The sequence below is a fragment of the Mirounga angustirostris genome, unplaced genomic scaffold, assembly GCF_029215605.1.
Source record: "Mirounga angustirostris isolate CCGP_5_RB_7025 unplaced genomic scaffold, mMirAng1.0.hap1 SCAF_8, whole genome shotgun sequence".
Lineage (NCBI taxonomy): Eukaryota > Metazoa > Chordata > Mammalia > Carnivora > Phocidae > Mirounga > Mirounga angustirostris.
In genome coordinates, this window is record NW_026991716.1 from 28,689,645 (window position 1) to 28,717,438 (window position 27,794).

General features: G+C 46.6%; 1 protein-coding gene, 1 long non-coding RNA gene and 1 pseudogene across 3 annotated transcripts; 1 reads left to right on the forward strand and 2 right to left on the reverse strand.

The window, feature by feature from the left end:
• Positions 1-173: 173 nt before the first annotated feature.
• On the reverse strand, positions 174-23,635 carry LOC135365541 (uncharacterized). 2 transcript variants are annotated; one of them, XR_010413578.1, is made up of 7 exons: positions 22,508-23,635; positions 21,722-22,184; positions 20,220-20,367; positions 19,874-20,138; positions 10,950-11,188; positions 1,500-1,632; positions 174-1,411 (listed from the first exon to the last, which is right to left on the reverse strand). It is a non-coding gene; the product is annotated as an uncharacterized LOC135365541 (long non-coding RNA). The 2 variants fall into 2 exon arrangements; XR_010413577.1 differs by having other exon boundaries at positions 174-1,632.
• LOC123842853 (G/T mismatch-specific thymine DNA glycosylase-like) lies at positions 5,865-7,023 on the reverse strand (annotated as a pseudogene).
• Positions 23,636-27,113, forward strand: LOC135365540 (DLA class I histocompatibility antigen, A9/A9 alpha chain-like). Its single transcript, XM_064597351.1, has 8 exons — positions 23,636-23,793; positions 24,078-24,347; positions 24,550-24,825; positions 25,428-25,703; positions 25,824-25,931; positions 26,366-26,398; positions 26,536-26,583; positions 26,687-27,113. Exons 1-8 carry the CDS (start codon positions 23,721-23,723, stop codon positions 26,689-26,691), a joined length of 1,089 nt encoding a protein of 362 aa, XP_064453421.1. The 5' UTR covers positions 23,636-23,720; the 3' UTR covers positions 26,692-27,113.
• Positions 27,114-27,794: the final 681 nt, after the last annotated feature.

A 27,794-nucleotide genomic window follows, 5' to 3' on the forward strand; every position in this document is an offset into this window, starting at 1 on the left:
CTGAAGATGCAGGTTTCAATTCCTACAACTTCAATTAAAAATTAATGGACATAAATATAGCCACGAGAAGAATCAAATCATAAACAAAAAATATTTGCTGGAAACCAAGGAAGGTACAAAAGGAGGCATGAGAATGGAAAAGAGAAGGGACAATTCAGAAACAAAAAGCAAAATCATAGACCCAAATCCCACCACATTAGGAATCATAGTAAATATAAACCAACTAAAATTCTTTTTTTTTTTAACAGAAACAACAATGCAGTATTTATTTTATACAGTTGAACTGGGTACCTAGTAAAGTAAGCTATAAAAATTCCAAATAGTTATCTCTAAAGGAAACCCTTTGTTTACATGGTTTTACATATTAATTACTCTGGAAGTTTCTGAACTCTGTTTAGCAGTAGATCTCCTTTCCTGATAGTTTCTTGGTACTGCCAGTTCTTGCTATCAGGCCTGTAAACCAACTAAAATTCTAAACAAAAGTTTGAGATTATCAGGCTGCATAAATATCAAGATAGACTATATGCTATGTAAAATAGAAAACCTTGAAATATAAAACCAAAAATAGGTAAAAAGTTAAGGGATTAAGGAATATCCTGAGGGAATAAAAAGCATAAGAAATCGGGAATGTTGCTTTATTCTGAAGCAAAATAGACTTTCACACAAGGAGCATCACCAGCGACAAAGAGGACTTTCTAGGAGGATAACAGGTCAACATCACAGCAAGACAAAAGTAATGAATGGAGAAGAACCTAATTACAGAGCTCTAGAATAGGTGACACATAAAGGGGCAGAACTGTAAAGAAATAGACAAATTAACTATGATATTTAGCCATCAATACTCCTCTCTCATTAATAGAACAAGTAAGGATTACAGGACTTTAACCATACTGTCAGCCAAAACAGACCCTGGACTGAAACTAAAATAAGTCTCAATAAATGTAAAGGCAGCCAAATTATAGACTATACTCTGTGACAACAGTGACATTAAATTAGAAATCCATCACATGAAGATCTCTAGAAAATCCCCAAATATTTGGAAATGAGAACACACATCAAACCCATGTGTCATCATGGCTTAGAGAGGCAATCACAAGGGATGTCAGAATTCCCTTCACCTGAATGACCATGTACAGATATGACAATGTGGGATCTGTAGATGCAACAAAAGCAGTTTGTCATTTCCCAGTCTGCAGGGGCAGGAAGCCAGGTCTGAAGGATGCAGATACCAGGTCCCTGGTCCTAAGGGGCACCAAGGGGTAGAAGAGGCAGCAGACCAGGGTCCTGGGCGCTCCAGGTAGGGAAGGGGGGCCACCCTCCAGATTCCAAAAGGTGGGGTCTGACCCCTGCACAGGAGCTGCCCCCCTTGGTCATCTTGGGCATGGTGTTCAGACGCCCGGGTTCTGCAGGCCTGGGGAGAGGGGAGAAGACACATGTGGGTCCTGGAGGAAATGTGAGGCAGAAGCCTGGGCCCTGAGTCCTGGCTGATGTCCTTGTACCTCCGAGCTCCAGGATGGCATCTCCATGGCTCCAGCTGCTGGGCCCCTCGCTGTCAGAGTCTCTGGGGCTGCTCCTCATGGAGCAGGGGTTCCACTGACTTCACAAGTAGAGACGGTTTCCAGGTGGCAGAGGCTGTAAAACAGGGGTGGACGGCAGGGGGCTGAGAAACCCTAGCCCAGGGAGTGGGAATCTGGAAACTCCAGAATCAGAAACCAGGGCTGGCCCTTCAGGGTGCACGGGACTTGCTCCCCCTTCCTCTCAGTTCCTTGACGCCCCGGCCTCCCCAGCATAAGGGGGTCTTGCTCTGGAGGAGAGGAAGCCCCTTAGACACCTCCCCTCTCTCTGCTTTTCCCTTCTTTCTGGAATGTTTGAACTATTCATAGTGTCAGTGTGGAAAATGCCTGAACTTAAGTACAGTTTCCTGACCAATGACAGAGCTCACCCCTGTGTGATGACCATCAGGTGACAACCAGAGACCGCTGCCAGGGCTCCAGCCAGAAGTCCCTGCGCCTCTTCCAGACAGAACACATCCTCTCCCACAAGTGTCCCTAAGACGACTCCTCCCCCTGACTCTGTCCCGGGTTCCTCCGCCTGCACTCTTGTTGGCCCCCACCCCCTAATGTCAGTACTTCCTCCCTCTGCTCACTCCTCCGGGAGCAGCCCCAGGTTCCAGGCCATCTCCCAGCGGAGCCCCGCCCCTCCTCCTCCCCTCCTACCTGACCTTAGGAACTGAGAATCCAGAGCTGGTTCCCTGGAGGAGGACCCGTTCGCCCTGAAGCAGCAGCAAGAACAAGTGACAGGGACCCGGGGTCAAGGTCCCAGGAGGAACTGAGGGCACCCAGCATGTGTGTGGGGTCCACTGCGGACCTGGGAACCAGCCGTGATGGCCTGAAGATCTGTTCCTCCCTGAGGCCAGAGTCCATGGTCATTCAATGGGGAGAAACCACCTATGTCAGCATGTATTTTGGGAGACAATTCAGACTGAGGACTCGACACTGGATGGGGGCTTCCCCTGTGTGCACAGCCCCGTGCCCCTGCTGGGAACCCCGGGAGACCCTGGGGAGGTCCCTGGGGAGAAGCCCAGAGGGCGCGCAGGTCTCCCGCCCTCAGCCCTGTGGCCACACGGGGGCGCTGCGGCGCTCCGGTCCTGCACCGCCAGGGGGAGCACTGGGCTGAGCTGAGTCAGGCCCAGAGGGCTGACCTGCAGGCTGGGCATGGGGGAGGGGGGCGGAGGAAGGGGCCTTCTGAGCAGCCCTGGGGGCAGGTGCAGGGGGGCGGGGATCCGAGGAGAGGAGCGCTCTGGAGCCCTGCCCCGTGTCTGAGTTTCCATCTGTCCTCCCCACAACCCCTCTCTCCAGCCCCCGTCTGACAAGCCCAGGAAAACCGAAGAGTAGATCCTTGTTCCTCCTGGACTGATTCCCTCGCTGAGGGCTCTTTTACAAAAGACACTCCTTTATCTTAGAACAGTTGGAGATTTACAGAGAAGTGACAAAGGTAGTGCAGAGTCCCTGTGTGCCCCACACTCAGTTGTCCTGTCGTTAACACCAATCTCACCGTCATGCATTTGTCACAGCTAATGACCCAATATTCATACGTTACTACGGATCTCCACACGGGATCTGCTGTCATGGTTTTGTTTTCTCTCCCAAGACCCCGTCCAAGTGACCACATTGAGTGCCATCATGTCTCCTTCAGGCTTCCCTGGCTGTGACCGTGTCTCAGAATGTCCTTGTTTTTCATGGCCCTGACATGTTTGAGGAGATGCTTCGGGTACATTGTAGACTGTCATTGTGAATCAGGCTGGCTGAGGCTGTGGGCTTTGGGAAGACCACACCTGGCTGGGCCCTTCTCCACGCCACATAGCAAGAACACGCAGTGATCCCTTGCTCGTCACGGATGAAGTTCACCTTCACCCCCGGGCTAAGGTCGTCTTACCCACATGCTCCCTGTGAAGTTCCTTCTCTTGCTTTGTCCCTCTCCATAAAGTAGTCTTTGGAAGGAAGTCAGGATGTGCAGCCCACAGGCGAGGGCTGTCCCGCGGTGACAGTTTGCATGCAGGTTGTTGTGCAAACGTGAGTTCTCAAATGAGGTGGGTAAATACCTTCCAGGGGGATCAGCAGCTTGTGTGCTCAGTCCATGTGTGACTTCATAAGAAACTGCTGACCGTCTCCCACGGCAGCTATGCTATTTTGTATTCGTGCCCTTAGTGACTGAGGCTTTCTGGGCTCCCTGTCCCGGGCAGCAGGTGACAATATCAGTGCTTGGATTCCCGCCATCTAACAGGCGTGTGATGGCAGATCACTGTTGTTGTCTTTTGCATTTCCCCGGTGACACTTTTTGTTGAACATCTTTTCATATGCTTGCTACCCATGAGTGTATCTTCTTCAGCTCTCCAGATTTTTGCACATTTTTTAATAATCATTCTTATATTTTTATTGGGAAACCCATCCGTTTTTCAAATGAATTTAAAAACTTTTCCAATATTTTTAATGAAAAATTCTCGTATTGTCATATATCAACATTTACTACTCATCTTTCATATGTCATGAAAAACACCATTATTATATGCTTGGAAAATCCCCAAACCCATTCTCTAATGAGTGTCCATCATAATTTAAAGAGTATTTTCTCCACTCAAATAAAAAAAAATCTATTGTTATAAGGCTACAATCATTATATAGCAAAGCAATTCCTACTTACATGCTTTACATGAAAAAATAACTCATTGTTCCTAAACCCTGATGCAAGGCATTTCAAAGGACGCAAATAAAACATCGGTGTAAACAGCAGTACAGAACATGAGTGAGATAACATGAGTTGAATAACTTTTACACAGCTTGACCTAGACTAAGGGAAACATAAATTCCATCATAGCCACAGCTATAAAGTATGTTAAGATTCACAAGAATTTGTTTCTCTCATTATATAGAGAAGAACAGGCTGTATAATCTCTTAGAAAAAAAGAAAACCTCATAAATATTTTCATATTGAAAAATGGCATGCTCTCTGGGTATGTATGAAATCAGCATATTCAGAAGTGACCGGGAGTAATAGCAAATGGCATATCTGAACACCCAGCTTTACTATCCCCCAGGCCTACTAGTCTGGACTCTTTGTAGCACCACGGAAAAGGCATTAGAAAATCACAAAGGTACGTGACTGCAAACTCACCCTGACACGAGGCTCACTTAGCCCACAGTAACAGATAGCAATGATGCAGAGAAGATTTTGTCAATTATTGATTAGATATATCTAGCAAGAAAAAATCTGTTATGTTAATACATCTCAGGTACATCAAGCACCAGTTTCAAGATTATCAAACACATCCAGCATATTGTTGCTCAGCCCGAGAGTTCATTTCTCACCACTTTCCCCCTTATACCCTGAAAGGCAAGGAAGATAAAAATAGAATGGTGAGAGCTATTCTAAGAAAAAATCAGGGGCACCTGGGTGGCTCAGTCGTTAAGTGTCTGCCTTCGGCTCAGGTCACGATCCCAGGGTCCTGGGATCGAGCCCCGCATCAGGTGCTCTGCTCCACGGGAAACCTGCTTCTCTCCCATTCCCCCTACTTGTGTTCCCTCTCTTGCTATGTCTCTGTCTGTCAAATAAATAAATAAAATCTTTAAAAAAAAGAAAGAAAGAAAGAAAAAAAATTCAATTCCTTCCCTATCAAATGTATGTCTCTCAAGTAAAACACAGAGGAAGCAACAAACTTAAAAAGGTCTACGGCATTCTCTGGAGCTTCCCATCCCAGCAGAACAATTTTTGCCTCTACTAGAGGATTAATGCCTGGGGTGAGGAGGCCAAAGCCAGGCCTTGGTGCCCCATCAGAGAAGGCCAGCCTAGCCTTACTGCTAGAAGGCCACACTTTACATTTCGACTGCACCTCTCACAAATCTCCCCACTGGTGAGGCAAAGAGGTGTGAGTGTGAATACGACTCAGGGAGCCCATCAAACCCCGCTAAAAACTACCAAAATAGACTGCACTGTGGGTTAACTTCATATATAAAAACAAACACATTGGCCTCTTTTCCAGTGGTAATTATGATTAGCATTCCCTTCTTAGGCATAAAAGGAATAACGGTGTATCTGGGTTTATGCGCAGTTCATAATCAAGTATAAATATTCAGACCGTTTCATTTTAAAATTACAGATTAAAAGTGACTCCCAAAAGAAGATCAATTTCTTCATAGAGGAAATATAGTTTATAAAAAGCTGGAATGATGGTTAATTCAAATACAAAAACTCATACACAAAAAGTCCTCCTTTTCCCTTCCCACCTTGCTTAGGTTCATCCAGTTGATTCTACCACACAAATGTACTATCATTCTATCACAGAGTAAAATACTAACAAAATGCCTCAGTTAGCAAACTGAGGACCACTTCTTGACAACTGCAGCATTGAGGTAGAGCTGAGAATCACCACTCTTAAGCATGGTTTCCTTCTTCCCGTTTTGTGTCCCACAATGATTATTAAAGGAAGGAATCTGGTCTGTAAAGGACTGCGTCATCCACTGCCCATTTGGAATATCCCCGAAAGTTGATTCTCCACTGTGACTTAGCCCCGTGGAAGGGAAGCTGCAAGGGTCGACGTTGCTCGGATTTTCAGCAAAAGCACGCCAGACGCTGCTTCATAAACTGGGTCATATTTTTCTTCCTTAAGAGCCATCTTCTTTGCATCCTCTTGGGCTAGCTGTAGATCAAACGTACATTCACTTCTTGAACGTCTGTCTGTGTTTGGTTCAGTGCCTTTCAACTGATCTCTCAAGTCTCTCAGCTTAACGTGCTTCGTGCTGGGCTCGAGGAAACTTGAGCACATCTTGCACTGGATGATGGCATAGCAGGGCAGGGAGTTTCTGTGTCTGCGATCTAATGGGGCCAAAGTGCAAGTTCGAAGTTTTTAATCTTAACTCCAAAAACTTCTTTACTAAAAAATTCATAAATACATTTTCCATTAAACACTGCTATCCGTGGCTGATGTTGCTCTGATTTCTGCACGAGAATACGTCCTCCTTCACAAAATTCTTTACTGGAAAGAGCTTTGCTGCGTGGTGTCCTTCCCACCACATTGGTAAATCCAATACCATACTTCCCTGGTAGAGCATGATCATCCACCCCGTTCAGCTGCACCTCACTCAGGCCTGACATAAACAGACCCTTCCAAAAATGGTTTCCAGGTCCAGGGTAATGATGCCCTTTGTAAGCTGCCATTAGTCCTGGGTTTATGCCAAGAATCACAATGTTCAGATTGAAGGTCAAAATGTCCGGGAGGTCTTAGAAGTTCAGCTTCTGAAACACCGTTAAGACAGTCTACCTTTCTTTTCACTTTAAATGTGTCTGTAATTTTTTTTTCTTGCTTTTCTTTTGATTTTGTGGACTAGTCAGACTTTTTGGCCTCAGCAGGCTTTTGGGGTTCTACTGGGTGTTTTGGTTCTGTTGCCCTGGGTTTTCTTTTCCTTCCTTTTGGGGTCTCATGTGCAGCAGGTTCGCGAGCAGGAGCGGGGTCTGGAACTTGTGCCGTATTTGCTCTTCCCTCACCACTGCCCCATCAGGAGCTCCAGCCATCGTTCGTGGGCATGGGGATGTAGAAAAAGCTCGAGCTCGCCGAAGCGAAGGGCTGCCCGCGTTCTCCGCTTCCATCCCCCGCTGCGGCTCCACGGCAAGCGAGCGCTGGTCTCCGGGGGGCGCCGGGAACCCCCCGCCGCTGTACCGCAATAACCAGAGCCCAGAGCCCCGACAGGAATGTTGGCAGAACCCGGCTAGGGGCAGGCACTCAAGCTCCTCCCCCGAGTTTCTAGTCCCACCCCCGCACCCCGCCCAGCCCCAACCCCCATTTTTGCTCATTTTTTAAATGAGTTCTTTTATATGTAACTAATGAATCATTGAACACTACATCAAAAACTAATGATGTACTATACAGTGGCTACCTGAACAAAATTTAAAAAAAAAGAAAAAATGAGTTCTTTTCTTATTGGTCCTTTTTTAAGGGTTTTATGAGTATTCTACAGCAAGTCCTTTATTAGATATGGGATTTGCAAATATTTTCTCCCAGTCTGTGTCCTGAGCATGTTTCCTGATGTAACAGTAGACATTAGGGCACAGATGTATTTTTCTGATAAGACACATGACTGTGCTGGATTTGGGGTAGAGAACTTAGGCGACTGGGGGATGAGGGGTTACCATGCGACTTCTTTATTTTTGTACATTTGTGAGTATCTATTGAATTCTCTTGTATGTGCATGAATAAAGTTTTCAAAAAATACACTACTTTAAAATCCCTAACCCCTGACAGATCATCCTCAGACCATAAATGAAGACTCAGATTCTGAACTTCTACTTTAGGGCCAATTATCTTTTCACTGAACTATTTGGCCTTTGAATTTGTATTTGTGAAACAGGTGGGCTGGATGGACAAATTCTCCCACTGAAATAGCTTGAAATGTAGAAAAACCATCAGCTTGAAAGCATTAAACCTGACATGATAGTACTAAATGAAACAATGAGCACCTCCCAAAAAAAAAAAACGAAGGAAAAGACCCTGCCTGGCCCCCCAGAAAGCAGGTTCCTGAGACATGGAGCAAAGGCTCTGTGAGTCCCCTGCCCAGAGTGCAACCGGGTGGCCCAGCCCTTCCAGCTCTGAGCCCTGAGTTGCTGACTTTCCCACCAACTCCTTTTTTAAAGTGTAAATAAAGCATTTACATTCTGATTCTGATGTGTATGCATGATGTATAATATATATGATGTACGTCTATTCACTGCAGAAAAATTATAAAATGCGAAAAGTGATAAATGACAAAGTAAAAAGGATGTAATTCTCACTCCTGAGCTGTTTTTTTTGCATTTGCTTCTAGTTTCTTCTATATCCCCCTGCTGCTGGAAGTTTCTCTTTCTAAGGTGATGAGCTCAGACTCAGGGGCCTCGGCCCTGCTCTCTCCAGATGCCATTTCCCCAGTCAGCTCCCTGTCACCCTCCTGAGAGGCCTGCCTCTCACTTGCTCTTCCCTGCTCAGCCTCCTGCACTCCCTCCCTGCTCCCCTCTCTGAGGTGACAAGCTCATTTGTTCCTCACTCAGAAAAGAAGGACTCAGGTGAGAACTGTGCACCCCCATCCCCCACCCCAGGTCGGCACCTGTGTCCTCAGCTTCTAAGCAGTGTTGGGGGAGGGGCCTTCCTGTCTCAGGCTGCCCCTCCACGTGGGCACACATGGCCCCTCACTCACCTGCATCATGCACTTGCCCCTGTCTCCTGGCTCAGCCATTCCTCCTACAAACATGCTGCCATGACTCCCGTTCAACAACTTGAAGCAAAACTAAATAAACCAAAACAAAATCATCCTATAAAAACCCAGTGCTTGCTCCCAGGACTCCTCCAACTCCTGCCCCATCTCTGTGGCCTCCGTGCAGAACTCTTCCTGACCCATCTCACCCACCATGTTGTCCTTGTAGCCAATGGATAGAGGCACAGAGTTCCAGAAAGTCAAATATGTCTGTAGTTCTTGATATCAAGACAGATGTGCCCAAGCTTCCATGCCCCCATTTCCTGAATCTCTGAGACCACCTGCATTAGTTCTTCTAGCTGATTCTCTGATTATTGCTTCTGTGCTTCTAAGTAGCCTGCTTCTCACATCTGTTCTCTGGTCTTCAGGTTTATGCATCAACTTTACTGAATTGGCTCTTCTTTCACACACTCCCATCTTCCCCATATAATTATTTGATAATTTTGACAAGCTCAATGTGCAGTGTTTGCATTATTATGACCATGACATGCTAGTTGATGTGGGAAACAAAGGCAGAAGAAAAATGATTAAATTTCCTTACTACCTAGAGACCACTGACAAGTCCTTGAAACAGGCACAGCGACCTTCCTCTAGGGACTCAGCTGCCTCGATGTTAATACTTCGCTAAGGGCAAAACACAATCCTAGTCTGACCACCCCCCCAATCCTGTAAGTCTAAACTTCCTTTATCTCTAAGCCTTCCAAGATACATGTTGGTATGTATCATCCCCCAAGCATATGGCCCACCAATATACATCTGAAGGGTCTCCTGACTAAGGTTTTATTAGACTGTAATAAATGACCTTTTCCCAACAATAGCTAGCCCCTTCAGGATCCTGGAAACCTCGCTTCCAAATTTCCTTAGAGACTTTTGCTATCCCTACCCCCCTCCCAACTTGAAAGTATGTAACAGGCCACTCCTCCTGACCCCATTGCAGCTCCTTCTGCCCACGGGTCCCCGGGCTTTAATAAAACCACCTTTTTGCACCAAAGATGTCTCAAGAATTCTTTCTTGATCGTCGGCTTCGAACCCTAATAACTTCTTTCCTACATCACTAGTCACAACTGAGCATTTCATAGACTATGATTACATGTCCTTTCCTGAATCAACTTTTTATTTTCCCTAAATAACTATCTTATCCCTTCATTTGCTTAGTTTCTGTTGAACTCCTATTAAATCCTTCCCCACTCCCCCTGGGTAAGTCTTCATGAACTCAAGCCCATTCACTCTTCTCCCATCTTCTTGCCCGTGCAGCCCCCTGGCCTGCAGCCCTCAGTCCTGCCCCATGGGGACAGGATGCCTGCACCCCTGGGACAGGGCTGACACTCGGACCCCTGCAGCTCCTCCTGGGGGCCCTTGGCCTCTCTTCTGCTGGCTCCCTGTGGCCGGGATCCCATGTGCTCTCCCTGTCTGGTTTTCTCCATCATTTGTCCCACTTTGCCTACTGGTGTCCTGGGGAAGGAAACATGGCAAGTAGAACAGAAACTCTCACATCTGAGAAGCCCTTAGGCTGCCCTCGCCCCAGAGTTACATGGTGACATGACAGAGACTCTGTGCTGGACAGAGTTGTCCCCGGAATTTGGGGGCCTTGCCTCATGTCTTCCAGTTGCCAGCCCTGTGTTGTTGCCTCTTGGAGTTTTCAGGGTGTCTGCCCTTCCACCGTCTTTCTGGGGTACCTGGATGGCTCAGTCAGTTAAGCGTCTGCCTTTGGCTTGGGTCATGATCTCGGGGTCCTGGGATCAAGCCCTGGGTTGGGCTCCCTGCTCAGCGGGGAGTCTGCTTCTCCCTCTCCCTCTGCTGCTCCCCCTGCTTGTGCTCGCTCTCTCAAATAAATAAATAAAATCTTAAGAAGAAAAGAAAAGAAACAAACAGGTCTTCTCTCCTGCTGCCTTCACCCTCCCGATTGTACAACTTCAGGGAAGGACAACTTTAGTCATCCAGTGTATCCACTCAATTATTCATGTCTATGGTCATATTGTTCATTTCCCAGAGCTCTTTCCTGTTCTGTGATTGCACAGCACTGTGTGTAGTTGTGTTTTTGTTTCATATCCATATGCCTGTTGCATCCTGTGGATATGACTGATCCTAGTTAGGGGACCTGCTGGGTCTCCTGGTTTCTGCTTTCGTGATACCATGACCTTCCTCCACACAACACTCATCTCAGGAGCAACTTACGTTTCCCTCTGTCATTTCTGCTCCATGCCCATCTCCCACATGACACTGCCAGTGTCTCGTCACCAGGGTGTCACCCTTGCTCTGGGTTGTAGCTCTGGAGTCCAGCTGATTCTGAGCCCCTGGAGGCCTCCAGATGTCCACTGGATGATAGGCTTCAGTGTTATTTGAGCAGGTGAGTCACATTGCCCCTTAATGTCCTCTTAAGCTCTGAGCCCAGCAACCTCCTGTCGCAGAAAATTCTGGAACATTGCAACAATTCACTTACATGGAGTGCACATAATACCCACCCCCTTATGGACAGGGAACAGTGAACAACAAGTCAACAAGGCCTCTGAGAGCAAACCTTCTGGTTTGAACCCTGGCTGCACCACCCCCTTCTCCTCTCCAAGTCTCCCTTTCCTGTCCGTACAAAGGGATCCCCTCTGGGGTGCCTCCTGGGTTTGCTTTCATGATTGACTGCGACTCTCTGTGTAAATCACATGGTGATAATCCCTGAGACATGTTAATGTTCCACTGTTGATACCATTATCACCTTAAGCCCTTCTTTGCTTTATAAACCCAAGTCAAGAAACATCCTTGACAATATACTTTTGAGAACACGTGTGATTATCTCTTTGGATAAACTCCTAAAAAAATTGTCTGTGTCATAATATAAGCACATTTAAATTGTGGAGATAGTTTACAAAAACACCTGTTAAAAATTGTATCCCAGGGGGCGGAGCAACATGGCGGAGGAGTAGGAGACCTGGATCCTCTCCTCTCAGGAATTCAGCTGGATAGGGATCAAACCATTCTGAACACCTACAAACCCAACAGGAGATGGAAGAAAAGAAGAGCAACAACTCTCTCATCAGAAAAGCGACCACTTTCTGGAAGGTAGGACATGTGGAGCAGTGAATCCGAGGCGATATTCGGGAGGATAGACGGCGGGGGAGGGGCCTCCGTCGGCCGCTTCTGGCAAGTGATAGAACCGCGGAGCACAAAATCGGAACTTTTAAAAGTCTGCTCCGCCGAGGGACGTCACTCTGGTGGCTAAGCGGGGGGTGGAACCCTCCGGGACAGTGTGGTCTCAGGACCCTCGGGGTCACAGAAAGACCGGGGGTGCCTGAGTGTGGCCGAGCTCCCAGGTAACAGAGCAGGGAAGCCGGCTGCAGAGGCGGAGCCCAGGCGCGGGCTCTCAGCTCGGGGTGGCCATAAACCGTGATCCGCGGCACAGTCGGACCACTGCTCCTCCAGCAGGGACCCAACAAGCGGCAGATCCGGGGAGACTCACCTTCCTCCCCCGGGAGGAGGTGCGCGGGAGTGCACCGCAGGGATCTGCTGGGTTTGGAGACTCCACCCGGGGTCGGGTGCCAGAGATAGAGGCGCGCGGTCGCAGGCCGGGTGAGCACGGAGTGTGGCCGGAGACCGGGGAGACGGGAGTGACTGACGGCTTTTCTCTGGGGCCTCACTGAGGAGCGGGGCCCCGAGTTCTCGGCTCCTTCGAGGCAGAGATTGGGAGGCCGCCATTTTCACTCTCCGCCTCCAAAGCTGTAGGGAAAGCTCGCAGGGAACAAAAGCCCCGGAGAGCAAACCCGAGCAGATTACTTAGCTGGGAGGGGGCAAGGGCGGGGCAATTCCGCCTCCGGCAGAGACATTTGGAAACCACGGCAACAGGCCCCTCCCCAGAAGATCAACGAGAACAGCCAGCCAAGACCAAGGTTACCGATCAATGAGAATGGCAGAACTCCAGCACTAGGGGAATACTGCACATAGAATTCATGGCTTTTTTACCATGATTCTTTAGTCTTTCAAGGTTAATTTTTTTTTAACTGTCTTTTTGTCTTTTTATTTCTTTTTGAATTTTTCTTTTTCCCTTTTTCAACCAACATCTTATCAATCCCTTTTTTTAAAAAAAACATTTTTATTTTTCATTTTTAGAGTCATATTCTATCCCTTCATAATAGTTACCCATATTTTTGGCTTATATATATAAGTTGTTCTCTCTTTAAAATTTTGAGATAGTTTCTTCTAACAGATCAAAATATACCCTAAATATCTAGTATATGGTGTTTTCTATTCCCCTACCTGATCACATCCTCTCCCTTTTTTTTTCTCTTTCTCTTTTTTCTTTTTTTAAATCCTCTTCTTTCTTTTTTCAAACAACTTCTTATTAATTCCTTTTATAACATTTTTTATAATTTCCATTTTTACAGTCATATTCCATCCCTTCCTCATATCAACCCTTATTTTTGTACATATATAAGTTTTTCTTTCTTTAAAATTTTGGGAGGCACTTTCTTCTAAAAGACCAAAATACACCCCAAATCTAGTGTGTGGCACTGATCTATATACCATATAGATCATATTTGATCACATTCTGGTTTTTCTTTTGTTGTTGTTGTTTTGTTTTGTTTGTTTTTGTTTTTATCTTTATCTTTATCTTTTTCTTTTTTCTCTCTTTCCCTTTCTTATCCCACTGCTTCAGGTCTTTTCTGATTTGTTTAGAGTATATTTTCTGGGGACGTGGTTACTCTGCTAGCATTTTGTTCTCTCATTAATCCATCCTCCTCTGCACAAAATGACAAGACGGAAAAAATCACCTCAACAAAAAGAACAAGACGTAGTACCGACTGCCAGGGACCTACTCAATACAGACATTAGTACCATGTCAGATCTAGAGTTCAGAATCATCACTTTAAAGATACTAGCTGGGCTTGAAAAAAATATGGAAGTTATTAAAGAAACCCTTTCTGGAGAAGTAAAAGAGCTAAAATCCAACCAAGTAGAAATCAAAAAGGCTATTAATGAGGTGCAATCAAAAATGGGGGCGCTAAGTGCTAGAATAAATGAGGCAGAAGAGAGAATCAGTAATATAGAAGATGAAATGATGGAAAATAAAGAAGCTGAGAAAAAGAGAGATAAGCAATTACTGGATCACAAGGGCAGAATTTGAGAGATAAGCAATACCATAAGACGAAACAACATTAGAATAATTGGGATCCCAGAAGAAGAAGAAAGAGAGAGAGGGCCAGAAGGAATAATGGAGCAAATTATAGCAGAGAACTTCCCTAATTTGGGGAAAGAAACAGGCATGAAAATCCAGGAAGCACAGAGAACCCCTCTCAAAATCAATAAAAATAGGTCAACTCCCCGACATCTAATAGTAAAACTTACGAGTCTCATAGACAAAGAGAAAATCCTGAAAGCAGCTCAGGAGAACAGATATGTAACCTACAAGGGTAGAAACATTAGATTGGCAACAGACCTATCCACAGAGACCTGGCAGGCCAGAAAGGACTGGCAGGATATATTCAGAGCACTAAATGAGAAAAATATGCAGCCAAGAATACTCTATCCAGCTAGGCTGTCATTGAAAATTGAAGGAGAGATAAAAAGCTTCCAGGACAAACAAAAACTAAAGGAATTTGCAAACACAAAACAAGCCCTACAGGAAATCTTGAAAGGGGTCCTCTAAGCAAAGAGAGACCCTAAAAGCAACATAGACCAGAAAGGAACACAGACAATATACGGTAACAGTCACCTTACAGGCAATACAATGGCACTAAATTCCTATCTTTCAATAGTTACCCTGAATGTAAATGGGCTAAATGCCCCAATCAAAAGACACAGGCTAACAGACTGGATTGAAAAACAAGATCCATCGATATGCTGTCTGCAAGAGACTCATTTTAGAACCAAAGACACCCCCAGATTGAAAGTGAGGGGGTGGAAAACCATTTACCATGCTAATGGACACCAAAAGAAAGCTGGGGTGGCAATCCTTATATCAGACAAATTAGATTTTAAACCAAAGACTGTAATAAGAGATGAGGAAGGACACTATATCCTACTTAAAGGATCTATCCAACAAGAAGATCTAACAATTGTAAATATCTATGCCCCTAACATGGGAGCAGCCAATTATATAAGGCAATTAATAACAAAAGCAAAGAAACACATCGACAACAATACAATAATATTGGGGGACTTTAACATCCCCCTCACTGAAATGGACAGATCGTCTAAGCAAAAGATCAACAAGGAAATAAAGACTTTAAATGACACACTGGACCAAATGGACTTCACAGACCTATTCAGAACATTCCACCCCAAAGCAACGGAATACACATTCTTCTCTAGTGCCCATGGAACATTCTCCAGAATAGATCACATCCTAGGTCATAAATCAGGTCTCAACCAGTACCAAAAGTTTGGGATCATTCCCTGCCTATTTTCAGACCACAATGCTTTGAAACTAGAACTCAATCACAAGAGGAAAGTCGGAAAGAACTCAAATATATGGAGGCTAAAGAGCATCCTACTGAAGAATGAATGGGTCAACCAGGAAATTAAAGAAGAATTTAAAAAATTCATGGAAACCAATGAAAATGAAAACACAATATTCAAAATCTTTGGGATGCAGCAAAGGCAGTCCTAAGAGGAAAGTATATAGCAATACAAGCCTTTCTTAAGAAACAAGAAAGGTCTCAAGTACACAACCTAACCCTACACCTAAAGGAGCTGGAGAAAGAACAGCAAATAAAGCCTAAACCCAGCAGGAGAAGAGAAATAATAAAGATCAGAGCAGAAATCAATGAAATAGAAACTAAAAGAACAGTAGAACAGATCAACGAAACTAGGAGCTGGTCCTTTGAAAGAATTAACAAGATTGATAAACCCCTGGCCAGACCTATCAAAAAGAAAAGAGAAATGACCGAAATCAACAAAATCATGAATGAAAGAGGAAAGATCACAACCAACACCAAAGAAATACAAACAATTATAAGAACATATTATGAGCAACTCTATGCCAGCAAATTAGATAACCTGGAAGATATGGATGCATTCCTAGAGATGTATCAACTACCAAAACTGAACCAGGAAGAAATAGAAAACCTGAACAGACCTATAACCACTAAGGAAATTGAAGCAGTCATCAAAAATCTCCCAAAAAACAAAAGCCCAGGGCCAGATGGCTTCCCAGGGGAATTCTACCAAACATTTCAAGAAGAATTAATACCTATTCTTCTGAAACTGTTCCAAAAAATAGAAACGGAAGGAAAACTTCCAAACTCATTTTATGAGGCCAGCATTACCTTGATCCCAAAACCAGACAAAGACCCCATCAAAAAGGAGAATTACAGACCAATATCCTTGATGAACATGGATGCAAAAATTCTCACCAAAATACTAGCCAATAGGATCCAACAGACATTAAAAGGATTATTCACCACGACCAAGTGGGATTTATCCCTGGGCTGCAAGTTTGGTTCAACATCCACAAATCAATGAACGTGATACAATACATTAACAAAAGAAAGAACAAGAATCATATGATCCTCTCGATAGATGCAGAAAAAGCATTTGACAAAGTACAGCATCCTTTCTTTTTTTTTTTTTTAAAGATTTTATTTATTTGACAGAGAGAGACACAGCGAGAGAGGGGAACACAAGCAGGGGGAGTGGGAGAGGGAGAAGCAGGCTCCCGGCCGAGCAGGGAGCCCGAGGCGGGGCTCGATCCCAGGACCCTGGAATCATGACCTGAGCCGAAGGCAGATGCTTAATGACTGAGCCACCCAGGCGCCCCAGTACAGCATCCTTTCTTGATCAAAACTCTTCAGAGTATAGGCATAGAGGGTACATACCTCAATATCATAAAAGCCATCTATGAAAAACCTACAGCGAATATTATTCTCAATGGGGAAAAACTGAGAGCTTTCCCCCTAAGGTCAGGAACGCGGCAGGGATGTCCACTATCACCACTGCTATTCAACATAGTATTGGAAGTCCTAGCCACAGCAATCAGACAACAAAAAGAAATCAAAGGCATCCAAATTGGCAAAGAAGAAGTCAAACTCTCACTCTTTGCAGATGATAGGATACTTTATGTGGAAAACCCAAAAGACTCCACCCCAAAACTGCTAGAACTCATACAGGAATTCAGTAAAGTGGCAGAATATAAAATCAATGCACAGAAGTCAGTGGCATTCCTATACACCAACACCAAGACAGAAGAAAGAGAAATGAAGGAGTCGATCCCATTTACAATTGCACCCAAAACCATAAGATACCTAGGAATAAATCTAACCAAAGAGACAAAGGATCTGTACTCAGAAAACTATAAAATACTCATGAAAGAAATTGAGGAAGACACAAAGAAATGGAAAAACGTTCCATGCTCATGGATTGGAAGAACAAATATTGTGAAGATGTCAATGCTACCTAGAGCAATCTACACATTCAATGCAATCCCCATCAAAATACCATCCACTTTTTTCAAAGAAATGGAACAAATAATCCTAAAGTTTGTATGGAACCAGAAAAGACCCCGCATAGCCAGAGGAATATTGAAAAAGAAAAGCAAAGCCAGTGGCATCACAATTCCGGACTTCAAGCTCTATTACAAAACTGTCATCATCAAGACAGCATGGTACTGGCACAAAAACAGACACATAGATCAATGGAACAGAATAGAGAGCCCAGAAATGGACCCTCAACTCTATGGTCAACTGATCTTCGACAAAGCAGGAAAGAATGTCCAATGGAACAAAGACAGTCTCTTCAACAAATGGTGTTGGGAAAATTGGATAGCCACATGCAGAAGATTGAAACTGGACCATTTCCTTACACCACACACAAAAATAGACTCCAAATGGTTGAAAGACCTCAATGTGAGACAGGAGTCCATCAAAATCCTAAAGGAGAACACAGGCAGCAACCTCTGTGACCTCAGCCGCAGCAACTTCTTCCTAGAAACATCGCCAAAGGCAAGGGAAGCAAGGGCAAAATGAACTATTGGGACTTCATCAAGATTAAAAGCTTTTGCAAAGCAAAGGAAACAGTCAACAAAACCAAAAGACAACCGACAGAATGGGAGAAGATATTTGCAAATGACATATCAGATAAAGGGCTAGTATCCAAAATCTATAAAGAACTCATCAAACTCAACACCCAAAGAACAAAGAATCCAATCAAGAAATGGGCAGAAGACATGAACAGACATTTTTCCAAAGAAGACATCCAAATGGCCAACAGACATATGAAAAAGTGCTCAATATCGCTCAGCATCAGGGAAATCCAAAACAAAACCTCAATGAGATACCACCTCACACCAGTCAGAATGGCTAAAATTAACAAGTCAGGAAACGACAGATGTTGGCGGGGATGCGGAGAAAGGGGAACCCTCCTACACTGTTGGTGGGAATGCAAGCTGGTGCAGCCACTCTGGAAAACTGTATGGAGGTTCCTCAAAAAGTTGAAAATAGAGCTACCCTATGATCCAGCAATTGCACTACTGGGTATTTACCCCAAAGATACAAAAGTAGGGATCCGAAGGGGTACATGCACCCCGATGTTTATAGCAGCAATGTCCACAATAGCCAAACTGTGGAAAGAGCCAAGACGTCCATCGACAGATGAATGGATAAAGAAGATGTGGTAGATATATACAATGGAATATTATGCAGGCATCAAAAGGAATGAGATCTTGCCATTTGCAACGACGTGGATGGAACTGGAGGGTATTATGTTGAGTGAAATAAGTCAAAGAGAGAAAGACATGTATCATATGATCTCACTGATATGAGGAATTCTTAATCGCAGGAATCAAACTGAGTGTTGTTGGAGTGGGGGGTGGGGTGGGAGGAATGCGGTGACTGGGTGATAGACACTGGGGAGGGTATGTGCTCTGGTAAGCGCTGTGAATTGTGCAAGACTGTTGAATCTCAGATCTGTACCTCTGAAACAAATAATGCAATATATGTTAAGAAAAAAAAAAAAGAAGAAGAAGAAGAGGGTAGCGGGAGGGGAAGAGTGAAGCAGGGGAAATCGGAGGGGTAGACGAACCATGAGAGACGGTGGACTCTGAAAAACAAACGGGGTTCTAAAGGGGAGGGGGGTGGGAGGATGGGTTAGCCTGTTGGTGGGTATTGAGGAGGGCGCGTTCTGCATGGAGCACTGGGTGTTGTGCACAAACAATGAATCATGGAACACTTCATCTAAAACTAATGATGTATGGGGATTAACATAAGAATAAAAAAAAATTGTATCCCAGTGTTCACTCCCATCAACCTATATGATGGTGTTTTCCTGACCCTCTGATAGACACGCTCATCCCTTACTTTCACCTTTGCCAAGGTCATTGATTCTAAGTTTTGTTCCTGTTACTTATTCCACATTCTCATATTTATGTTTACTTATTACCAATACAATTTGTTTTTGTAAATCTGTATAAATTTGTTTGACATTTCATTTCCTCCTTTCCAAATTGTTTTCTAACATTTTTTAATTCTTTTTTTCTTCCTTTTCCTTTTTTAAATATTTGAGTGCATTTGATACACAATGTTCCATTCCTGGGGCGCCTGGGTGGCTCATGTTAAGCGTCTGCCTTCAGCTCAGGTCATGATCCCAGGGTCCTGGGATCGAGCCCCGCATTGGGCTCCCTGCTCCGCGGGAAGCCTGCTTCTGCTTCTCCCACTCCCCCTGCTTGTGTTCCCTCTCTTGCTGTGTGTCTCTCTCTGTCAAATAAATAAAATCTTTAAAAAACAAAAAACAATGTTCCATTCCTTTCACGTGTATAGCATAGTGCTTCGTCATATAATCCAAACACTTCCACCCTTGGGTATTTACCCAAAGAAAATGGAAACACCAATTCTATAATTATGTTTTGAATGTGTTGCAGCTATTTTAAAACATGGAATTTAACAGAGAAGAAACAGCAGCCTGCCAACATCAGGAGCTGGTCTGACACTGACAACTAGGCTCAGTGTGGTCAGAAGCTGGCTAATGTCCACCCCTTGGCCATATTCTTCTCCTGTGGGACATAAGCCCACAGAACATCACAGAACATCAGCATCCGACAAGGACACTCTGGAACCATGACATCACTGTGTGTCATTACAGACAAAAACAAGGCACTGCACACCCCACAGAATAACACACACCTCCCTGTGTCAGCCAATGTGAGCAATCGCTCACATCGCTCCTTTGCCATGACTGCTCTATCCTCGCTCTGGTCTGGTCTGCTTAGAGAGAAGATTCACTGAGATGCTCAACCATGGAATCGCCCACACGTCCTGACAACACGCAGTCAGGAGTCGGCCCCAGCTTCCACAGATCCTCTCCAAAACACTCATCCATGTCCTTATAGGTTCCAACACCTTCATATTAGGATGCCCCATGGCCCCCAAAGGAGTGTCTTCTCTCTCACTGCAACAAGTAATAGATCCATCTTGAGTGCCCACAGGTGCTCCTGGTGGTCTTGGGCTGAAGAATAATGATGCATGTTACCTTTTTGTCTGTGAAAATTGTTTGTATCTTTGTGAGTGCAGGGCTGGCATTCGAAAATTTCATGTCTTTCTTTATGGGTTTTCATCATTGGACCATGCTTAGAGAATTCTTCATTCCACAATTGTAAACATTTCATGTATATTTTTCCCTGGGTAGAAATGAAGAGCAGAGGGTTTCAAGGGTGAAGGGAAACACAGAGAATTGTCTGGATTTGGGCAAAAGTATGAAGAGGAGCAAGAGGTAAAAGATAGTAAGGTTGTGGAATCTAAGATGTACATCTTCTGCTTTATGATTTTTACAAGTACGTACAGAGCCTACAAGGTACACGTTGTATTCAATATATTCTCTCACCTGGGCTCGGTGAACACTTATGAGCCTCCTTATGTTTACCACGTGAACTCAACCAACACCAAGACACCCAAAGTAATAGAGACAATGCTCCAGGGATGGGCATTGTTGAACACTTATGACCTAGATGTGATACATCATATTTTGGCTAATGTCTGTACACTTCAGCTGTTATAATGCATGATAATTAAACTTTCATGCTGTATTTTGAGGATATGTCTCAGACCCACATACACAATCCATGACTTCCATTTGAACGTAAGTTTAATAAACATAGACCTATGAGTCACACAGTATCTTTTCTGAGGAGGATCCAGAAAACTAAGAGCATTCTAGATTGGTAAGGTCTGAATAGTAGCTATGAACCACATATGGCTACTTAAATTCATATTCATTTAAAACAATTAAAAATGCCACTGCTCAGGACACCAGTCCCATTTCAAGTGCCACCTGCATCTCTAGAACCACATGCATCTCGCTCCCACCATAACGGACAACGCAGATATAGAACAATTCCTTCCGCACAGAATGTCGTATCGGACGGTACTGCTCTGCGTGCTTTTTGGGCCATGAGTCAGATGCATCAGACACATGGAAAGTGAAAAGACCAACATGATTTCTCTTACAGACGACATCAGATTCCGTCTGGGATGTGAATACATACGAAGCTGGTGGGTCACAAAATCAAAGTCGCATATGCCTGGGTCTGGTGTCTTCGGGTGCAAACTGTTCCTAATTACAAAAGGGAAACCCCTGTCCCCCCACCTCCCTTCCCAGACTGGGGACCCTCTCCGCCATCACATTTCCAGGAGGTGAGTTCTCTTCTAGCTGCACTTGGGGGCTAAAGTCAGAGCTGAGTTTTCAGAGGCAGGAAGTGCAGCTCAGGGAAAGGGATTCTGCTGAGTGAGGACAGGCCAGGGCAGGACCAGCCGGGAGACTCTCCCAGGGTTATCAGAACAGCCGTTCTCAAAGTGTGGTCTGGGGAACACCTGACGTCACTGAGGCCCTTTCACAGAGTCCATGAGGTTAAATCTATTTTCCTAACATTATTTAGACAAAATGGCCTTTTCACCATGTTGACGTTCACACTGAGGTAAAACTTAGAAGAACGGAGGTGCAAACTGCAATAGTTGTTATTCTTCACCATTACTTACATCCACAAAAAAAACCAAAAACCCTCTTTCCACCATCTTTCCGCACCGCCATAGTGGTTGTCTGAATATCTTGGCAGATGCTTTCAAGAGCAGTAACAATGCCTGAGAGAGAGGCCAAAGCCAGGTCATATTAGCCATGCTCCAAAGTCATTGTCCCGTTTCTAACTGTGATGACGAAGCTCGGTTACATTGTTGAATTTGAAATCACTGCTGATCACAGAGCTGGGAACATTGTTGGGAACCTCAGGGGCAGGTTAAACACGTGTGAAGTGAGCAGCCCCGGATTTGATGTACAACTTTAAGATCTACAAAAATGGCAGAAGAATCCTTCCAGTTTGGTTTCATTGTCCTGACAACCTCACCTGGCATCATGGACCATGAAGAAGCAAGATGAAAACACACAGGAAGGAAAATCCTGGCGTTCTTTGTCTAGGGATGTAATACATACCTGCAAATAGAATGCCTCAAAAACAAAAACAGAACAAAACAAGATTAGTGTCACTTTAAAATATCCTGATTGAAGCATTAAATATTACTCTTTTTATTAGATATTCTCAAATCCACATTTAAACATGTCTTATATGATGATGTGGAATGTACAGCACTTCCACTACATGCATAAGCCCCCAAGGAAGATAATTTGTGTGAATTTAATTGGCCTCCCCCCCCTTTTTTTTTTTTTGTACAGAATGCCATTTTTCCTAAAGGAATGAGTGAAAGAGAAACTTGGAATATTTAGACTAGGAGATTTGGCACACAGTTTCTGGAAAATGAATAGGAACTTACCCTTTCATGAACATCAACTCACATATGACAGCTGAGAGTACTTGTTGCCTTGATCAAATGTCAGCTCTCAAGAGAAAATCAGAACTTTAGGAAAACTGTGATCCACCAAGAAACGACAGCTTCTCACTCCTGACACACTTTTCTGTTGGGATCTGTGGTAATATTAAAACAAATCTGACTTTTTGATCATTCAATTCCAGTCTAATCAACACTAGAACATGTATATAATATCACGAAACAACAGATTCCTTAAAAAAAAAAAAAAGTCATGCATTAGTACAAGATCCATTCAGTGTGCAAGATGGGCCTGTGGATTTTAATGTAACAGAGAAGGACATAGTCATGATACAATTTCGCGTTCCACTTTGCAAATAAATTACAGAAAGTAGTTGTGTAGTTTTAATGTAGTATCTAAGATGAACATAGAGAAGTATCTGAAAAGGTTATGAAACATGCTAATCTGCCCTATTTGTGCAAGTGTGTAAATTTTTTCATACATTTCAACCAAAACAACACAATAAATGCAGAAGCAAATCTGAACATGCAGGGGTGTCCTAAGGAGACAGACAAGAAAGACACTTGAAAAATGTAAAACGCAACAAAACCACTCTTCTCACCATGCTGTTTATTTCGGAAATACTTATTTTTCATAAAAATAATATTTGTTTTCATGCCATGGGTTATTAATGATTCTAAATGAATTTATGAATTTCTCAACCTGTTTTATTCCTACTATGGTAAATACCGATAGATATAACCCACAGACCCAAAATATCCTTGGGATCCTCAGTAATCTGTGAGACTGTATAGGTATCCTGAGAACACGGCGTTTGAGAATCACTGACTCACACAGCTCCTGGGCCACGACTCAGGGAGACAGTGTGACAAAGAGCGCGCCGTGCAGTAGGTGAGGGGTCGGGGCAAAGTCCCAGGTCCCTGCGCCTGCCTCTCAGGGTCTCAGGCCCCAGGGCGGTGTCTGGGGTGGGGAAGCCCAGGGCCGGGGAGTCCCCATCTCCCCGGTTTCACTTCTCCGTCTCACAACCTGTGTCGGGTCCTCCTGCCTGGAGACTCCTGACAACGCGCCGGTTCGCATTCCCATTGGGTGTCGGGTTTCTGGAAAAGCCAATCAGCGGCACCGCGGTTCCCGGTTATAAAGTCTCCGCACCCGCCCCGGGAGCCCAGCGGCGACTCACAGTCTCCCCAGACCCCGAAGATGCAGGTCGTGATGCCCCGAACCCTCGTCCTGCTGCTGCCGGCGGCCCTGGCCGTGACCGAGACCTGGGCGGGTGAGTGCGGCGGCGGGAGGAAAGGGCCTCTGCGGGGCGGGAGCGAGGGGACCGCGGGGCGGGGACGCGGGACCCCCGGGGAAGGCGCCTCTCCTTCGCCCCCGCCCCAGCCCCCCAGCCGCCCCCGGCCCCGCCACGGCCTGTGCCCCCCCGCCCCTCCCCGCCTCCGCCCTGCTCTCCCGCCCTCGGTGCCCCTCCCCTGCCCTCCCGGCCGCCTCCCCCTGGGCCCCGGCCCCGCGCCGGGACGAGGGTCGCGCGGGGTCTCAGCCCCTCCGCGCCCGCAGGCTCCCACTCCATGAGGTATTTCTACACCGCCGTGTCCCGGCCCGGCCGCGGGGAGCCCCGGTACGTGGAAGTCGGCTACGTGGACGACACGCAGTTCGTGCGGTTCGACAGCGACTCTGTCAGTCTGAGGTACGAGCCGCGGGCGCCGTGGGTGGAGCAGGAGGGGCCGGAGTACTGGGCCCAGCAGACGCGAGGCGCCAAGGACAGCGAACAGACTTTCCGAGTGAACCTGCAGACCGCACTCCGCTACTACAACCAGAGCGAGGCCGGTGAGCGACGCGGGCCCGGGTCCCGGTCACGACCCCCATCCCCACGGACGGGCCGGGGTCGCCCCGAGTGTCCGGGCCCGAGCGCCACCCCGAGTCTGAGGGAACCCCCGGCCCGACCCCTGACCCGGACGAACCCGCGGGAAGTTTCAGGCGGTTTTACTTTCTGTTTGGACTTAATCCCCGGCCTGTCGGGCGGGGCCAGGGTCTCACACCATCCAGGTGATGTACGGCTGTGACGTGGGGTCCGACGGGAACCTCCTCCGCGGGTACGGGCAGTTCGCCTACGACGGCGCGGATTACATCGCCCTGAACGAGGACCTGCGCTCCTGGACCGCGGCGGACACGGCGGCGCAGATCACCCGGCGCAAGTGGGAGGCGGCCGGTGTGGCAGAGAACTGGAGGAACTACCTGGAGGGCACCTGCGTGGAGTGGCTCGGCAGGTACCTGGAGAACGGGAAGGAGACGCTGCAGCGCGCAGGTACCAGGGGCCGCGGGGCCTCCCCGACCTCCCCTCCGCTGGGGCTGGGTTCCCACCAGGAAGGGAAAATGGACTCGGTGTCAGAACACCGCCCCTCCCACGGGTGGGGACACGGAGATCGCCCGGGTGTTCCTGTTCCTACTAGAGAGGGCCTCACCCAGAGGGCCGCTTCTCGCTAAGGGGCAGTGGGGGAACCCAGTCTCTCCCGGGAGGCAGGTGGAGAGCGTCCCTGAAATAAGCCATCAGCGGTTCCCTTTAACCCTGGCAGCCACCTTGGGAACCATGACTTTCCCTCCCAAGGCCTTGTTCTCCAATGACAACATCGCTGGAGTTCTGACTCCGGGTTTTCTGACTCATTCACCCCTCGCCACAGTCAGGACCATTAGTGTGCACTCTCACTTAGACCTGCAGCCTCCTTCCCTGGACTGTCTCCCTGATCTAGAACTTTCCAGGATTAGGGGATCCCAAAGGCTAGTTTGGTAACTGGGCTGTGTGGTTCTTCCATCCAAACCAATGGCTGGGTCCACCTCAGGATGCTCACATGAATGCCGTTTCAGTGGCCCATAAAGGTCCCAAGTGTGGATTTTCTGATTCTTCTTCAGAACCCCCCAACGCACACGTGACGCACCACCCCATCTCTGACCAAAGGGTCACCCTGAGGTGCTGGGCCCTGGACTTCTACCCTGCGGAGATCACCCTGACCTGGCACCAAAATGGGGAGGACGTGACCCAGGACACAGAGCTTGTGGAGACCAGGCCTGCAGGGGATGGGACCTTCCAGAAGTGGGCGGCTGTGGTGGTGCCTTCTGGACAGGAGCAGAGATACACGTGCCATGTGCAGCATGAGGGGCTGCCCGAGCCCCTCACCTTGAGATGGCGTAAGGAGGGTTTGGGGTACAGCCTCTACTCAGGGAAAGCAGAAGGCCTTCTGGAGAATTTCAGCAGGGTCAGGACTCTTGCCAGAGCTCTGGGCCCCTCACCCTCCCTTCCCTTTCCAGAGCCGCCTCAGCCCACCATCCCCATCATCTGGATCATTGCTGGTCTGGTTCTCCTTGCGGTCACTGTGGCCATGACTGGAGCTGTGATCTGGAGAAAGAAGCGCTCAGGTAGGGAATGGAGTGGGGAGATCTGAGTTTTCTTGTCCCTTTGGGGGGTTTCCTAGGTAGGAGACTGTCCTGCCTTGTTACTGGGAAGTACCATCCTCATGCATGGACTTGCCCACTCTGGAGCTGATTACTAACGCTCACTGTGTAGCAAACACTTGTGAAAATGAAGGACACATTTTCATCTTGGTAACTCTGGTGATGGGGACCTGATTCCCAGCAGTCACAGGACAGAGAAAGGGCCCTGCTGAGGACAGACCTCCAGCAAGTCAGGTGGTCCAGTGACCCCACACCTTGTCCTTCATGTTTCTTGATCCTGTCCTGGGTCTTCAGTCACAACTCTGCAAACTTCATTTAGGACCAGGACTGGGAGCTTCCCCTAGGATCTCATGGCCCAGCCCTGTTCTGGCTTCTGACATGATATTTTCTTCCCACAGGAGGAAAAAGACCAGGCTACTCTCATGCTGCACGTAAGTTTGGAGGGAGTGATCCCTGAGACCCTGAGATACTGTAGACAGAACCCGACGGGGAGCTCACCCACCCCATAGCTCCTCCTCTAGTCTCCTCTCCTGTGGGCTCTGACCACGTCCTGTTTGTTCTCCCCTAGGCGATGACAGCGCCCAGGGCTCTGATGTGTCTCTCACGGCTCCTCACGGTGAGACCCTAGAGACCCCAAGTGGGGAAGGGTTAGGGCACTAGGGAGAGTGTGTCCGCCCTTATGTGACTGACCTAAATTGGTGCATGATTTTTTTTCACAGTGTGAGACCAGCTGCCTGGTGGGGACTGAGTGATGCAATATGTGTTCACACTCCCACTTGGTGATATCCACAACCCCTGACTTCTCTTTCTGCAAAAGGTGCCAGATGTGTCTGTGTTCTTATGAGTACAATGTGAGGACATGAGGAGATTTGCCCACCCTGCCCACCACGACCCCTCCCTATGCTGATCTGCATCCTCTTTTCTGATGTGCTTTCCTGTTCCAGCAGAGGCAGGCCTGGACCATCTCCATCCCTGTCTTTATTTCACGTTGGGCTGAGTACTAATGACTTATTTCCCTCTTGAAAATTAGAATCCAGATATAAGTTTTGTTTCCTAATTCTTGGCATGTGGGTCTGATGAGGTAATAAAAGAGGAGATCTGTAAAGTTGAGACAGCAAATAAATGAAGCCTGAGAACCTTCCAGAATCCCTGTGTTTATTGTGCTGAGTGTCTTGCAGGTCGGGGCAGAGAAGGCTGTGAGGAGCCGAGTGGGGACAGGGCCTGTGCCCAGTGGTGCTCAGTGCATCATGGGTGTGACGTGCTCACCCCTCAGCTGGGTCATCTCTCTGCTCCGTGTCCTTGCCCCTTCTGTGGAACCTCGTCTCCCCAGGACCTGTGATCACAGGGACTTGAATGTCCCCTGTCACCAGGACCTTGTGCAGCAAGAGCTTACTGTGACTGGGTCAGTTTATGCTCAGGCCTGGATCAGGTCACAGCCTCCATTTTGGGGTAGTTCTTTTTCAGTGTTCCTCTAGAGCATCAGGCCTGTTCTTGCTCTTGTGTACGAGTTCTTATCCATTCTCCCTGGGTGACCCCGTCGGTTACAGCAGCGGGTGTCCTTTGGGCCATGGTTCCCACAGGCCTAGGTTGTCCCCTGCACACACGAGTTCTGTGGTATGGAGGGATGAACTTTCAGATTCATCCATGTCTTCCCCTCCCTCTAGAGCTGTTTTCTAGATAATTCTTTAGATTCTGGAGGTAGAGAGAGGAGGAATCAGAGTTTCTCACCCTTATTAAACTTCAGTTAGTTTCTGTCTTCCCTGCTGCTCTGTCCTCTCTCCCCGCCCTTACTTCATTGATCTTAGTGCCGGCTCCGATCCAAGTTCT

Coding starts and splice junctions, on each gene's coding strand:
- LOC135365540 (XM_064597351.1), top strand. CDS start 23,721: ATGCAGGTCGTGATGCCCCGAACCCTCGTCCTGCTGCTGCCGGCGGCC. Junction 23,794..24,077: donor CGTGACCGAGACCTGGGCGG/GTGAGTGCGGCG, acceptor CCGCGCCCGCAG/GCTCCCACTCCATGAGGTAT. Junction 26,399..26,535: donor AGGCTACTCTCATGCTGCAC/GTAAGTTTGGAG, acceptor GTTCTCCCCTAG/GCGATGACAGCGCCCAGGGC.